Raw genomic sequence first — 17,073 nt, forward strand, 5'->3', positions numbered from 1 at the left:
CTCTCTGACTCAAAACGTTCAATGCAACTATCAGTCTATTGGATGGGTGCTGAACTCAAGAATGGGTGCAGTCATGAATCTGAGGGCTTTATCCTAATAGGGGAAACATAAAGTATAAACTTTTTTTTTGGGTTGGTTCTTTGTTTTTGAGGGTTGTAGCTGATATGTTTTAAAAGGCAAATGATGTAAAAAATATAAAAATAAAAATAAAAATAAAAATAGTTTGGTTCTTCCCTCGATTTTGTTTTGCAAGGGATGGTGCAGTATTTAAATGTTGAACTCTATGTTGTTTAAACTCCTTTAATTCAAAAAAAAAAAGTAATACAAAATCAAAAATAAATGTCTTAAAATAAATTTTTAATTCATAAATTGGTGTTGAATTTCACAAATATCTATATATAAACAAAAGAAAGCCCAATTCACGCTACAAAGAATAAGTCGTGTTGCTTATGGATTCATGCTATTCATTGTTACCGAATAATCATGGATACAATGTTTCATGTACATATATGTGTTCCCAGGGACACTTTTTTGTTTTCAGTTTTCTACAAGCTAAATAATGCTTCATCTTCAATGTCAAATAAACTACCAACAATGTGCTTTCAAAAGAACATGCAACTTCAATGCTATGTCCTTAGTATGTTGTCGTCTTATGTCAAGATAAATGCTTACAAACATAATTTTGAATTGTAAAAATATCAATGATTAGCCCCATGTCACATCCAATATTAAAAGCTTACAATGAGATGAAAATGGCCTTGATGACTAAGAATTTCCATGCTAGTAGTTAAAAAATGAAACCAAGTTACCAACAAAAATAAGTATCATAGGAAGTACATCCCTTGGGTTGAATCATAGCATTCGTACAAACATTAAAATACAAGGAGCTTTGAACCTTTTACTGCAATCTTTGTTCAGAAACCAATGCTACCCATATAAGCTCCATATCATGCACCATCTTCAGTTCTTATTGCAATATCATCTGTACAAAGAATGTTCCGCTGAAAACTAAACCATTTCAAAATGATCTATCAGAATTTAGAATGCACCCTAAACCATAAACAAAAGTATTAAACCATCAACAAATATACAACTATAAATACTTTACATGACAAATGATTACTGAAAACATAATACTATCGGAACAGATAATTTTATCGAAGATTACTTATAACTTTATATTACCTACAAGGAAAACGATTTGTGTGTTAGTTCTTCTTGCATTGGAGAAGCCAAAGCTTTTTTTTAACTAAATTAAATTTGAATCTCCAATTGCAATCTAGGGCCAAATGGTCTAACAAAGGTGCTGAAATAAAATTTCACACATATTACTTTGATTTTTTTTAAATGTTGAAGACAAGGCAGACGAAAGATGGGATGAGCATGGGCATCAAATCTAACTAGGCTAATTTCCTTGAAAGATTCTCTTTATAAAAATTAAATTTTAAATTTCCTTTTTTTTCAAATATAGAGTTTTATTTACTTTTTTTTTTTTTTGAAGTATGGCGTAGGCTGGAATGAAGTGTTTATTGATGTTTGTTTTCATTTTGTGAGTTATGTGCCAAAATGAGTTCCCACAGTCATGAAATGGGTGAGGATGAGATGAAAACACATTCTCAAAGTGCAAGCAAATCAGGTTATGAACCTAGGCATGATGATAAGCCTAATGAGGGATGTGAGTATGGGTCAAATTCAAAGGGCAAAATAGATTCATCTCGCCTTATGCTATACATAGCTCTGAGGAGGGGGACCCCTATGTTGACTTGTAGGACTGTAGAAGTGTAGGAGCAAGTTCTCAGCTATAAGTAACATCATTATTTTAGGGGATTTCAACACCAAGACCGTAGACTTACAAACCCCCCTCCATGATCGGGTGACTAAATCATTGCGCACTACAGAGCCGAACCCTCACTCCATGGGTTTACAACACATCTCTGATGATAGGGATGGCCCTCTGACTCGATAGGGCCACCACTTGTTGCAGTTATGTAAGTCTTCAAACTTAGAGATTCTGAACGGGCTTGTCTAATTTCCTGATTATTGTCTCTTTGCTTGTTGGCCCCATTGCGGTGGTACGAGTAGGTTGACTACACCTTCTCTTGGGCCTCTTTCATCTCCTTTGTTAGCTGCTTCTCAATCTCCTACCCCTAGTCGGTCTCTCCCTTCTCAGCCTCACCATCAAAACCTCCCCTCGCCCCGCCCCTCCTCTATGTCTCTTCCCCCTCGCATCGTTTTCTCCTTGTTGATGGTGATTGTGACCTTTTCACCTCCCACCTCAGAGTCTCTTCACCAATCACCTTCACTAACACATCTTGTGCCTCTGCCATGTTCAACCACCTTGCCACTATCATTCAGGAGTTTGTCATCCTATCCTTCCCCCATCACTTCACTTCACTCTCTTGCACCGCCCACCCCTCGCATTCTTGCCCTCTTAACCACTGGTTCAACGACAACTATGAATCCTTCCACTATATGCTTTGCATTGCTTTCTCCTCCCAAACCCCTTCATTTCCCTAGTTGAGGCTCTCCTATCACCGCCTTCATCGTAAGAAGCGCTCTTTCTACCTCTCGCAGTGCAAATCCCTATACGCCTCCCTCTTATTGCCCCCCTAGCCCTTTTGGCGCACCCCTTTTCCCTATCACCGTCCCACCCCCCGATCTTTGCATGCATGCCTCTTGCACCTCCACCCTCTATGACATTCCCAACCAACCTCCGATCCAACTCACCCCCACTTCCTGCTCTCATCTATTCACCTTCACCAACATCTATGAGGTCGTTAGATCCTTGTGCAATAGCAAAGTAGCCAATGACGAAGGGTTTTGGGCAAAACTCTTCAATATGGGTAGATATTTTGGTTGTGGGTTCTTTCTTCACTGTGCTCTTTAATAGAGTTGTTTGCATTGGTTTTCCCACCTCTTAGTCATGGCACATCATCCATCCAATCCACAAAGTCGAGTCAGCCTCAAGCCCCCAACAAATAAAAGACCATCATGGTCAGTCACACCTTTGCCAAACTCTATACTATTATTCAACAAAATATTCTCTCCAAGAAGCTTGACAAGCGACATTGTCGGACTAGAGGCCAAGCCAGTTTTAGGATAGACTTTCAAACTATGGACCACATCTTGACTCTTCAAGCTATCCTTGAGGAGGCTAGACACCACTTGGCGATGGTGTACTGTTGCTTTGTGTACTTCCAAAAAGCCTTCAACTCTGCTCCTCGGGTGTCCTTATTTCAGAGACTAGGATATTGGGATAGCTGAGATTATCATGACCGCTATTATGAGACTATATGAGTGTGTTGTTGGCCAGTTCAAGACCCCTCGGGGATTCTCCAAACTTATTAAGAGCACTATCAAGGTGAAGTTGGGCTGTTTGCTTTCCCCCACTTTATTCGGCATCTACATTGACGAGCTCAAGGCTTTCGTCAGGGAATTCTCGCTCCCTGATGATGGCTGTTATCTATTTAAGGTCTTGATTTCCATCTTTTTTGCTAATGATGTGGCACTTCTAGCCTCCTCTCTTTAAGGCCTCCAGTACCTTTTGGTTGGCCTTGCTTGCTTTTGTGACTCAAGACAGCTTACGGTTAAGCTGGCTAAGACCCAAGTTATGGTCTTCAACTATTTGTAGACCTCTCATCTGACTTCTTCTAGGCAAGGAGATTGAGATTTCATCTACTTACAAATATATGGGTGCTAGATTCTCTAGACCCCAGTTCAGTATGAGACAAACCATGCAGCCTTGCATGAATAGAGGTTTGGGCTCCCTTGCTTTGCTTGAGTGACAGTGCTTCCAGCACCATTTTCAGGACAGCAAGTCCAAGATGTCATGGATTCTCTGATCAGACCAACTGTTCTTTATGGTTTTGTGGTGTGGAGCCCCTCCCTTCTTGCTTCCGACATCTTTCACCATACCCTTTTGACTATTAGTAACAAAAACTTATTTGACTTCAGTTTATCCTTGGTTTATTTCTAATTGCTGCCCTTCGTATTAACATACATAAACACTATCTTCCATCAGTCGCTGTACTTCATAATATATTTGCTGCTCATTTACAAATTACATGACTGCATTGTAACCTTAATTACTTCACCTTAATACTCTTTGCCACTGCTCCTTAATGTTCCTTAATCGCTGCTTCTTGTAATCATCTTAATCACTGCCTTGCTGATTTTATCATATTCTGTCATTGCAGTATTTGGGTCATACCTCTCACTATCATAATAAGTTCTTGGGTGAACAATGGTTAACAGTTCAAGATTAACTTGGTTGCAAAGTTTCCAGTTTAACTTTGAATAGACTCACAATTGCATAATTATTGCTCCACACTGAGGCAACTACTTGCAACTTGTAAGTGTCATTTTTCTCAGTTGCATTTATATATTTATTGATTTCATTTGTTTGGATTGTGTTGTTCTATATAACTTGCTGTCACAGGAATTACAATGGCTTCTAATTCTGTCCAAATCAGCCAATGCCACCTCAAAACAACTCCAACTCCTCTTCAGAAGTTGGTCAGTATGATACAACCAATTCCACACGGTGGTGGGTATATTTAGATTTGAAAAGGATGTGAAGTCTTGCATTCAAGCTCATATGGTTAGGTGAGTTGTGGTACCCCTAGACAAAGCATAAAAGATTCCCCTAGATAAAAAGGTGTAAATATACCATCTGAGAAAGTGATAGCATATATTAATTAGCAGAAGCAAGCACAAATCATATATAGCCAAAATGGATCTCGACGAACAAAGTTCCTTATACCCCCATCTAATCCTAGTGTTGTGGCAAAGAAGCATCCCTTTTTTACAACCCCTTACAAATAAGAAACCAAATGGACCTTTCAAAATAGCTTTTCAAAATAGATCTTGAAAGATTGCAATTCAACAAATAGCAATGCAAATAAGATAGCTTTCAATTATTTTCTCTCACCAAATTGACAAGAAGTGATGAGTTAATTAATGTGGCTCCAAAACAGTACAAGTCCCAAATTATTAAAGGGTGTGTGCAAATTTATTGGAAAAGGAGGTCAAGCTTGTAGAAGACTTGTTGAAGCCCATATGGATTCATAGGCCAAGATTGGGGTGTCCATTTCCAATAAAATTAGTCTTTGATCAATGATGGAAATGGCGACAAACATGGCATCTAAAATACATTATTCTTTGCAAACAGAATAATCATATAGTATACATAAATTAAACACAGTGCTAAGAGTGAGACTGGAATTTTTTATAGCATCCTTTATACATTTGAGAATGATGGAAATGGTGACATCCAAGTGGTACTTCTTCGAAACTAAGATCTCATGGATCATGAAAATGACTTTTGAGAAGACATTTAAATTGTAAACTGAGGACCGCCCAGCTATTATCAACTCTGTAAACTCTCACTCCGATACAGAACCATAGTCCTAGGGATGAACATTAATGAAAACTAGTGTCTTTACATTCACAGGAATATTTGTGAATTTCTGGCATCTTACTGAGGTATTTTCGTTAGCTTTGTTTGTTTCTCCTTTTCTTGATGAATTTCTCTGAAATTTTATTATAGTATTTATTGTTTTTCTTTTCTGGGTAAACTTTTTTGACCTTTTCTGTGGAATAATTTGTGTCATTTGTAATATTCAATCTCATTCCCTCACTTTGGTATGTTGAAGTCGTTAATATAACTTCTTTATAATCGTAAGCCCTGCAATGTTTGTTCTATATTTAATATTTTTTCTTACAGTATATAGTTAATTGATCATTCAAATTTACTATATCAACTTTAACAACTAATTTTACCATTCCCATGAATTTTTTAAATATGTGCTAAATTTATCCATCAAATTGTATTCTGCATCTGTAAAGCACATTTCAAATGTACAATGTCTCTAAGAAAAAGGATAGAATTGGGTGACCATCATGTGAGTTTTAACACTGCATCTAAAGTAAATAGAAAGACGCTATTTCGAAATAACTGGAAGATAGAATTTCATGGAAAACACTATAAGCATGAAGTATGTACAACTTAAACCTAACTATTTAGTAGAAACTAGAGAGAACTTTGGATTTGAGGATATTTGTATCAGGGAAATTTATGATCCTTTTCAAATTTGGCATGATGCCAAGCAGCAAACTAAATACGCTAATAAAGACTCTAGACTGACAACTCATAAAATTGCAGTTCTTGAAGCAGTTAAAAAAATCTATACAGGCCCAAGTGCTACTCACTGAAGACTACGATGAACTGGATTCCAATGAGGGTGACACTGCACTTGAAAGCTCAAGATGTGAAATGCGCACAGCACCAATCAAGCGTTCTGGTAGCTCCTCCAGGTTATTTCCCTTTGTTTTAAACATGGTCCAACAATATTGATTATTACTTTACATCAAGGAAATATAAAGAAGGGTTGCAACATGAACCATTTTACATATTTCACTAGTTAGCTTAAGAAAATAACATTTTGCACAAAATTGTAGCATGCCACATTACAATGATTTTTATAATAGCTTCCTCCACATGCTTAATATTGAAAGAAACTTTCTAGCCTGCAAGTATTTGGTTGAAATTTTCAATAAGATTTTTCGCAAAAATATATTAGTAATGTATCAGGCCTATCGTAACATTCTCTTTTCCCGGCTCTTAACTAACATCATATCATATCAAAAAAGTATCATTAATACTTCATATTCATAGGAAGATAGTTATAACAGTTATGTTCATGTGAATGTGATTAATGGTTACAAAACATTAAACAGAAAATTTCATAACTAACAATTTGAAAACACCATCAATGATTTTAACAAAGGAAAAATCTACATACTATAGAATTCAAAACCGACATCCGTCTAGGAATGCTTCTGCAAAACACAGGTTAATACATATATGCCGCTTAGGAACAAATAGCTATACCACTTTATCGAATCACCATTACCATCAAATACCATTATATCATTTAGGGCATCAAATATCACTGTATCATTTAGGGCATCAAATACCACTGTATCAATTAGGGCATCAAATACCAATGTATCAATTAGGGCATCAAATACCAATGTATCATTTAGGACATCAAATATCACTATATCATTTAGGACATCAAATATCAATGTATCAATTAGGGCATCAAATACCAATGTATCATTTAGGGCGTCAAATACCATTGTAGCATTTAGGGCATCAAATACCACTATATCATCTCTTCTTCCATTGCTATGGCAATAACATTCAATTAGAAAATACACTCATATTCGTTATTCACATAAATGGAAGACTGAAATAACAATTGATCAGATAAACCTATCTCTTGCATATAGATATATTCCATGTTCAGTTGGAAGATCAACCGATCTAACTGGTTCCAATTACATTGACGAGAAAAGTTACTTTCATTAAAGGAAATAACTGAATCGATGATATAAATCAATCCATCATATTTTGTACTTGCATAAACATCATCAAAGTGAAATACCTGTTACCAAAAAATGTTAGAATGCATAACTCATCTTTCTCTGGTGCATGTCTTGGCATCTTGTGGAGAGGGGAAACATGTCAGGGGCTTAACCTCCCAAATACGGACCCTCAAAATATCCCCACAAATCATTCATTAAAGGCCCTCCCTAATTGGAATAGACATGGAACACCTTGTCCAGCCACTGAGCATTCTGGTTCTTAATTCCACCACTCAACTTGGCAACAGAGTACATATTGGACAAACATGAGCTTATTGAATAGCTCTTTAAAAATAAAGTTATCATATCAATTCTGATTCCCATTCTTTGTTTTTGCAGAACTTCCTTTCCGCCTCTTCACCCTCTCTCTTGCCCATCCAACCGGGGTGAGTCCTAGGTGTCTGTTCATAGAGGCTATCAATTAATTTGCTGAACTCAGCTAATGGAAGATAATATTTTAGTACTGGCATGAAGCCGTCCTTCAAACTCAAGGACTTTCTCAAGAAAAATCAGAGGATTATAATTCAAATTTGAAAGACAAGCTAATTCAAGATGAAAAGAATTACTTACATTTATGAATGTGTGTGTGTGTGTGTGTGTGTGTGTGTGTGTATATATATCTTCAAATGATGTCATCATACTATTATTGTGTCCAAGGTTATACCTATTAGGATACACATATCTATATACGTACATAATCTAGGGAATTTATTTTATCTTCATATCCTCTCATAGTATATATGTGTGTGTGTGTGTGTGTGTTAATAGAGATGAGCTTGGGTAATTTAATACCATGGTGGCATCATACCTTTGTACATATGTGCATTTATATATGTATATAATGAAATGATGAGGATACCAACATAAATCATCAAAGGTACGAATTTTGATTACGTTTGAATATTTAAATGTTTTACATGTTATCCAAGTAGCTCATAGTATTGTCCAATGTACACTCTTGCTTCCTTAGTCGTTTACCCTTAGCCATGGTGATTCAAGATTCACACCTATTTGCCCAGTGATGGTGGTGCCCCTGTGCCCAATTCTTTTCTGACAATGCTTCCACCCCTTTGGCGTGCTCCCTAGAAGAAAATTCTCCACAATTAAATCATATTACCATAACAAGTTATTAATCATAAACGATCATATCAGCTAACCGCCTTTTCAATAATAATCAACTTCCCAAAATAGCTTTAAAATATCATCATAATAACTAGCACTCCATCTTCATATGAAATTATAACGATTAACCATCTTACCATTTCACATGATTGTAACAAATTTTAACTGTCAACTGACTTCACATGAAACCTCAACGGCTATATGAACATTTTAAATTGGGTCAAAAGTTGGGATGTAACATCTATCAATCAATGAAGTACAACAAACTTATAATAAAGGTCTTTGTCATGTTGCAACAAGCTAGCCAAAAAAAGTAACCAAACGGTCTTACACAAATTCAAGTAAGTTTACTTAGCAACCAAAGGCATACACTTTTTTGAATTGTGTCTTGTTTGACTTTGAGCATTTATAAAGTAAGCAACAAATTTTGCATCCAAAAAAGCCCACAACCACTAAATTGTCAAAATAGTAAATGTTACCATTTATAACATAATAAATGAATTGGGTTGGGTTACCCATTAGTCAAGATAACTGAGTTTTCTCGCCCATAGCCATGAGAAATCTTGTGTGTACCATGGACACCATGGTTAGGTTGGGAAAGGTTTGGTCATCCATGAGGCATTGATCTGGCAAATCGACTTCCTTGTTCTCACGAAATGTTGTAGATTCCACATGAGTTCGCACTTGGGGGAAGGGGTCTAGAGAAACATGTTAGGATAACCCAAGATAGTAGAGAACTATGTGATGACACTCTTCTGCATGTGTCTTAGGATTCCCTCTAGTTTGTTTTCTAGTTCACCTCTAGTATTTGTGAATTTCATTGTGGTATCTTGTTCCTTTTTTGTAGGTGTCTTATGAATTCTTTTATGTAATTCTAAGTGGTAACCATGTTGAATCCCTTGTGAGCATTTGTGCCAATTTTTGGATTCTCTTTTGATATTCTTATTTTGCATCACCTGTTTGGTGTGGGGCCTTGTGTTATCTTCTAGCTCAAGAGAGTCAATCTTAGGGTCCTACGTGGTTGAAAGGAAATTGTTTTTCAATCAAATGCATTATCTTGGTCTATGAGCTTGGAGGGATCCTACTTCATCGATGTGTTCTTTGTGCAACTTATTTTTCCTTGTTAGCATAATGATACTATTGTACTTTGTATCTTGATGTATATTCTTAAGATTATGAGTCGATGAATATTTGCAAAGGAGTTAGAAATTTATGTCTATTGCATATCATGTTAGGTAATCTTCAACCATTGTAAAGATGTAATAATGTAATCTCTTGGAGGAGATATTGTTATTTGGATTGTACACATGTACTCGTGCATAGTAGTAATGTATCTCAACAGATGATGGTTTTGTACCTTGGATATTATACCATGTATCTATATGACATTTTGATGTAAATGGATTCATTCTTAAGGTTAATTGTTCATGTATTTAAATATATTTTTGACTTGGTCATTTTTTTTGCATTGCTTGTAGCATTGTCCGGAAACCTAAGAGAATCTTGTTCATGCTTTTATGTTTAACACTCTTGTTGCATTTAATGAATTATATGTTGTTTTGGTTCATATTATTACAATTGTAGTGATGTGTTAGTAAATCTTTCTTGTCTTAAAAAACAATTGTTGCCTATTTTCTTAGTTATTGTTTTGTCCTCTCAAGTTCCTTGGCGGGGGTGTTACATTTGGTATCAAACACGTGTTTCTACACTAGGAACTCTTGGTAATGTTTGTTCATTGTGTGTTATTAATGTGTAATTTGACACATGTTTGTCAATATTCATGTTTTCCTTGTCTTTGTATTGGTATGGCAAACCCTTGTTGCATGGTTGTGTTAAATAGCTCAAGGTAACTACCTTACCTTGAAGTCTTGTTTAATTTTATATAGCATCTTCTTGGGTGTAGTAACCAAAGATTAGTTTAAAGATGCGCTCCTTGTCTTATATATTGACGATTGATAGTAGAGATTAACTTAAGATTATTTTGGGGTAGGCTTATTAATGATGTTTAAAAGAAATAGTTTGATTGTGTTAAGTCGCTACGTGTTCTCTTTCGAATGTGTATGTCAAACCATGTATTCTTGCTTATGATCCTTGAGAATTAGATGCCAAACAGTTGTTGTATGTCCTGAAAGTCATTGGAAGAATCATGCTCCGCCAATGTGTTCTTTGTGCACTTCTTGTTCCTTGTTAGCATAATGATGCTAGGTACTTTGTATCTTGAGATATATTTATATGTATATTGCATATTGTATTATGTAACCTTCAACTGTTTTAAAGATGTAGTGATGTAATCTCCTCAAGGAGTTGTTATTCGTGTTGTACACATATGTACTCTTGCATTGTAAAGAACCCCAACTGGTTCTAACTTCAATTATATAATATCCCTTGTAAATCTAATCAAAATTTGTTGTTATGAAACTCAAGGAATATTATCAAACATTTGGCATGCAATCTTTGAAACCACTATCATAAATACTCCAGTTGTCTTGTTTAAATTCGTAGGCTGCAAATGAAGTTATTTAATGCTGCTGACAATGCACGGTTGTTACAGAAATGATGTACTAGCTGTTTCAGACCTTTGGCAAATGTATGCATGGCTCAAATTAACTATTATGGCCAATAAACATAAAGACAAACACTTGCCATGCATCCAAATGTGCACCTACAGCCACTAGGCACTTCTACAACCACTTGGCATGCACACTGGTGATAACTAAAACAAACAATTACAGCTTGGCATTTAATCAAACAGTTCACATGCACCTTTGCAACACCTTAATTCAATTCCAAACTATTTTCAATGAACAACTAGTAATGCTTGCAACTTGAATTTCAATTGCAAATTATTTACAATGATTGAAAACCAAATGCAAATGTAATTTCTTTATTAAGGAACCTGATGATGAACAACGACGTTGGAATAAATGTAGATTCTTAGCATCAAACACCAACATTTAGGAAATTCAATGCAGCCCTCAACTAGATACCCACTGCCAACCAGAACATTTAACGCCGCTTCCAGATTTAATACGCAGCTCAATTGGTGAGTGCAGATTTGCCAATTAAGGAATCACGGCAGGATTAAAACAATCCCAATTGCCAACCCTCAACGCTGCCCAGAAGTATTAAAAAGTGCAGATAATGAACACCCAAATGCAGCTCCAAACTAGCAGTAATTACTCCAGATTAACCCCTGATAATGACGAACTACTTACCAAACGCTGCTCCAGATATTGCAGTGATTCACTACAGGATCAGATGCCCAGATTGGTGATTAATTTTCCCTTCAAACTTCTTCAGCTACAGCAATGAATCATGCATGAAACCCTCTTATTTGGATGCCAATTTCCAGACCAACAACTATCAATTTGTTATACAACAGCAACAAATTAATAGATAATCAGAATCAGAATGCACACAATTCACCATGTGTTTCAATAGCTCAAAGTGCAACAGCAAATAGAGGAATCAATCGTCACCCTCACCAGATTACAAAATGTAATAAAACCAAATGGCAAAGAAATGAAATGATCATCTCCAAAAGGCCTCTTTATAATTACAAATGAACTTGGCTTCTTCCTCATACTTTTCATTAAAGATGCTTCATCAATACACTTTTCAATTAGAAGCTTAGAAGTTTCATTTAATAATTTTGAATAAATAACTCCCAAGCTAAAAGCTTCATGAAGATACTTTTCAATTAGAAGGATTCTTCAACACACCGTCAAATTATAACAACATAATGATAAAGTTATTCATTAATATAGCCTTAATAAATAACTTACAATATGAAGCTCCATTAAATGATCCAATCATTCATTGAAAATGCCGATCACCAAGTGTCTCAACCGCACTGCTAAAAATAGTAACCGCCCAAAATTGACTTGCTATAAAAAGCAAGTCACTCAATAGAGACCCTCAAAACACATTGTAAGCCCACGAGGGTCGCAATGATGAACTGACTTTGCCAAGCTACAAGAACTTGCTAAAATGGGAACATTACATGCATAGTAGTAATGTATCTTGATGGGTGATGATTTTGTAATGTCCCCAATTTTGTCGGTATCTTAGTTTTAGGGAATAGCCTATTATTGTGATCCTCGTAGGCTAATTATTGTGGATAGAGGGTCTTCCGTGGCAGAGGCTTGGCTTGAGAGGGTCTTATCTTCTCCACATTTCAGTAAGCTATAGGTTGGCCTTCGTTTGGCTCAGATCAGACTTCGTTTTGGCTTAGTTTTGTGTACTTACTATTTGTAGTAAGTTGATGTTGATTGAGATGGACCCTTTCTATTTTTGGAAAGTGCATTTGATCACATGGAGAAATAATAGGTACGACTTCTATTTCAAACGACATATTTAAATGATGAGTATTTTGAGAGTTATTATATTTTTAGTGGCCAAATTATTATTAATTATTAAATGGCTTGTTATAAAGTTATAATTTAACTTTATAATTTCACTTAAGTTGGGAGTTCAGTTATCATTGGAAGTGTCATTTATTAATTAGTTAAGCCAAGTCAAGTGAGAGAATTTAGAGGAAGCTTCTAATTGATGTTGTGTGGTGAAACTTCTTGAGTGAAGTTACATTTTGGCAACAAAAAGGAATTTGGAGGTTATAAATACAAGCCCATTTGTTGAGAAAAGCATGCTTGAATGTATATTTGCTTTTGTTGCCTTTGTGGCCTTTTCTGAGTTCTAATTTTCATGCCCTTGCTGAAGTAAAAGGGTCTGAATTCTGGGTTGTTTCAATGGATCTATAGCTGAAGTATTGTAGACTCAAAACTAAGATTTAATTCTGGGATTGCTTTGCAAATAGTTGCTGAGGTAAAACTATTTGCTAATTTCTCCTACTGTTTTACTGTGGCTAAGGAGAAGATTAATTGTTGGAGCTGATTATTCTCCAACCTACTGCTGAGGTATAGTAGTTTTGGAATTTGAGTCTTGTGAATTAATTTGGGAGTCTTCCATTTCTGCTCCTGCTGTAGCTTGAAAGACAACTACTGCGCTAAAAGTTTGTGATGATTCTTATTTGCATTTGGGAGTTTGATCTCATTGAAGTTTGGCATCCATCATCCTTGGATCAGTGTGAATGTTATCTGCAATTACAAATGCCTAAATATCCTTTCTGATTGGTGTGATTTCTGTCCTATGTTTGACAATCAAATCCCTGCCACTAAATGTCAAATTGCTGCACATTTGGGCAAGCTTTCAATGTGGTTTGATCTGCATATATAAGGTGAACAGGATTGCCCTATCCGGCTGTACACATTTCCTTGGTCTGGGCGGTATTCAGATCTGAATTTGGGAGGGTATTTCAGCCCTGTTAGACGCTTCAGTGGCCTGCTATAAGGAGTGATTTTGATCTGCTTCAATGGTATGGTAAATCTGCATCTAGTGAACACTTGATCTTCTGAAATTGGGCATCACTTTGGGACTGCTGTAGCATTACATCTTAGGCTGCAATTGGTGGAGAAGTTTGATACTTTGCCAAGTTCACTGTTACATTTTACGTCTCATTGTATGGGTGTTTAATAAGTACTATTTATGCAATGAATAAAGAGGATATGTTCATTTAATTGTGTCTCACTATTCTGATGTCAATTGAAGTTGTGTATGCAAAGTTTATTTTTGCATAAGTTGAAGAATTTGGTGTTTGTCGAAGTTATAACCAGTTGGGGTTTTTACAAATTTTGGATCTTGGATATCATACCATGTATGTATATGAGATTTTGATGTAAATGGATTCATTATTAAGGTTAACTTGTTCACAAATTTAAATATGTTTTTGACTTAGTTATTTTGTTTTACATTACTTGTAGTAATGTCGAGGAAACTAAGAGGATCTTGCTTTTGGCTTTATGTTTAACACTCTTGTTGCATTTAATGAATTGTATCTTTCTTTGCTTCGTATCATTGTGGTTTTAGTGATGTGTTAGTAACCTTTCTTGTCTCTTAAAAAAGAAAATTGTTTGCCTATTTTCTTAGTAGTTGTTTTGTCCTCTCGGGTTCCCTAGGGGAGTGACCAATTTGACATTAGCAATCAAAGATTTTGTTCCCCATTTCAAAAGCTCGAAATTTGACTGCTCTAACTTTGATAAAGGCAATTCTATTTCTTTCAACTTGCCAGGAAGCAAGTGCTTTGACCGAAGCCAGAACCCGAGTTTCCCCAAAGCATACAACATACTTCCCACTTCTATTTCTTTCTCTAAGCCCTTGAATTGGATAAATCTAAATGACTTTCTGAAATGTTCTGTTAAAACTTAAAGCCCTATTAAACATCTTCAAAAACGAAAAGAACACATGGACTAATAGGTTCACAAAATCTGATACCACTATAAAAGGTGAACCTTGTTGCTAATAGATTTTTTGCAGCACTTCTTTGACACTCAGCTAATGTAATTTTGTTTAACAGTTTGTATACTTCTGAGAGTTCTAAACTTTTAATTTGCAGATTTATATTTTCCAAATCACAACATTCACAGTGCATGAAAACCATTAATGAAATAAAAAGTGAAAACTCATTCAACCAATAGTTGACTGTACATGCAAAAGGACCTGCTCCAATCTTTCAATTAACAATACAATATTGAATAGGAAACAGCTACAGAAATAGACAGATAATAAACTACATTTCTGACCTTGGAAACAACACCATGAAATACTTAATTAAAGGGTTAATCACACTTGAATCCACTATTCAGACAGGAAATGAGCTGCAAATAATTTCCAAACCGCGCAGATGATGCTTGAGCACCTTCAGTCCATATGTCAAGCATGAAGGTACTCAAAAAACCCCATGTACACAGAAGATACACACACCCCAGCATTAAATGACTTATCCTTTTTAAATGCTCAGAATAGAACCCATGTGCCCCCTTAAAATCCATCAATTAGCTCCCAGTGACGGGCAGTTGTCCTAACTATTCCATTACCTCCAGCAACGGGTAAGAATCCTTCAAAAGCCAAAGATGCTACAATTCGACCAATACTCCAATAGAATTCCCAACAGCTCCTCCAGTTTACAAATTCCATGAAAATTTGATTTGCCTTACCAAGCTTCACTGCCACATCCGATTTGAAATGACTAAACAATAAAAACCAAAACAACTCAGTTTTCTTATTCCATGAGAGCACTCATAAACTGCCAATGACATAGCTAAGTAGTGACCCTACGAGAGAAACATGATTGTAGACAATGAGGGTCCGCAACACATTCAACAGCTTTGTCTTCAGTGTGATATGCCTTTGTTTTTTTCATTTTAATTTGGGAGAGCACAAATCACCCTTGTCCCCTTTTAATACCAAGCTTATATCTGAACATTCATACTCTAGTCAGCTTTTTAATTTTCTCCATTTTTTCAAATGCCTTAGTCCTCTTTATAGCTGTGTTGGGTCATTAGAAGTTGTCTTGTTGACTAATCAATCTGCACTAGAATCATAAAATGCTATTAAGCATTCCCATAACACTGTTTTACCTTCCTAGCTTGATCATGGCAAGGATACGGCTCCTTGTGGGTACAAAGCCTTACAGCTGGGGACATAACCAAGCGGCTTGCAATTTAAATATTCAAGATATTCCAATTCTCATAACACACACATACAGGAAAAAAAATACACTTCTAAGAATTTGAATCTGCAAACCTGACAAACTTAACAAAAACAAAACTCGTCAATTTTGAATCCTGCAAATACCGTTCCGCAGAAATGAGTCTCTCAACAAATCTCTCAACATCAATGATAATAAATCTCTCACCACCATAGCCAATCTCCCACGAGAGGGTTTCTGTCCTCCAAAAGGTTAAATCACACAAGGTTCCATTCCCAAAACATCAGGGATTCTCACCAATGAGCAATAAACCAATAACACAATCCGCGTGATACCAAATAAGCCCCTCAAATGCTTTTTATACATTTGTCCCACCAAACTTTTGTAGGGAGTTGAACCGGTTGTTTCTACCAATAGATGTATCTGTTTAAAAAACCACTACCATCACAAAAACTAAGGGTATATGTTGGAAACTTGCCAACAATCTCTCCCTCAACATTGCCCTAGAGGATTCAAACCTACAGCCCCATTTGGGTACCACTTATAGGGAGTTGAGTTAGCTGTTTCTACCAAAAGATGTATCAGTTTAAGAAACCACTACTGTCCCAATTAAGGATTTCATAGGAGGCTATTAAACCATGTCAACAATCCTAAGGGTATATTTTGAAAATGTTCTAACTGAACCATCTTAAAATGGACGCACTTGCCTTTTAAGACCTTTTAGCACCCATCTTTTAGTGACTTCTTGGACCATGGATGGATCTCTACTTGATGTTCTTTTTCTCCTATTTTGCACCATATCTTCCACTTTCACCACTATAGTATTTAAGATCTCTAGGAGTCTTTCTTACTCTGTTCCCTGGTCTAGGTCGACCTTGACCCTCCCAAGTCGACCTTGTCCCAATTGATAGGCCCATAGTGTCTCGAACTTTCCAATTATTTTATTTTACTCCCCAATCAGGCCTGAGTTGTTT

The 17,073-nt window shown here is 36.1% G+C and overlaps 1 protein-coding gene across 7 annotated transcripts in view; it reads right to left on the minus strand.

The window, feature by feature from the left end:
- Positions 1-443: 443 nt before the first annotated feature.
- Positions 444-17,073, minus strand: part of LOC149575014 (protein ENHANCED DISEASE RESISTANCE 2-like) — a 162,524-nt gene continuing 145,894 nt past the window's right edge. For 5 of the 7 annotated variants that reach the window (XM_089814870.1, XM_089814867.1, XM_089814869.1 and 2 more), the window contains 2 exons: positions 6,211-6,324; positions 444-1,008 (listed from right to left, as the gene is read on the minus strand). In XM_089814870.1, the coding sequence (XP_089670996.1) occupies positions 6,217-6,324 (108 nt within the window). In that variant the 3' untranslated portion in view covers positions 444-1,008; positions 6,211-6,216. The remainder of the gene's footprint in view (positions 1,009-6,210; positions 6,325-17,073) is intronic. The other 2 variants (XM_089814868.1, XM_089814872.1) reach the window with 2 other exon arrangements.

The sequence above is a fragment of the Cupressus sempervirens genome, chromosome 2 (genome assembly GCF_028749045.1).
Source record: "Cupressus sempervirens isolate cs-2001-9-10 chromosome 2, ASM2874904v1, whole genome shotgun sequence".
Taxonomy (NCBI): domain Eukaryota; kingdom Viridiplantae; phylum Streptophyta; class Pinopsida; order Cupressales; family Cupressaceae; genus Cupressus; species Cupressus sempervirens.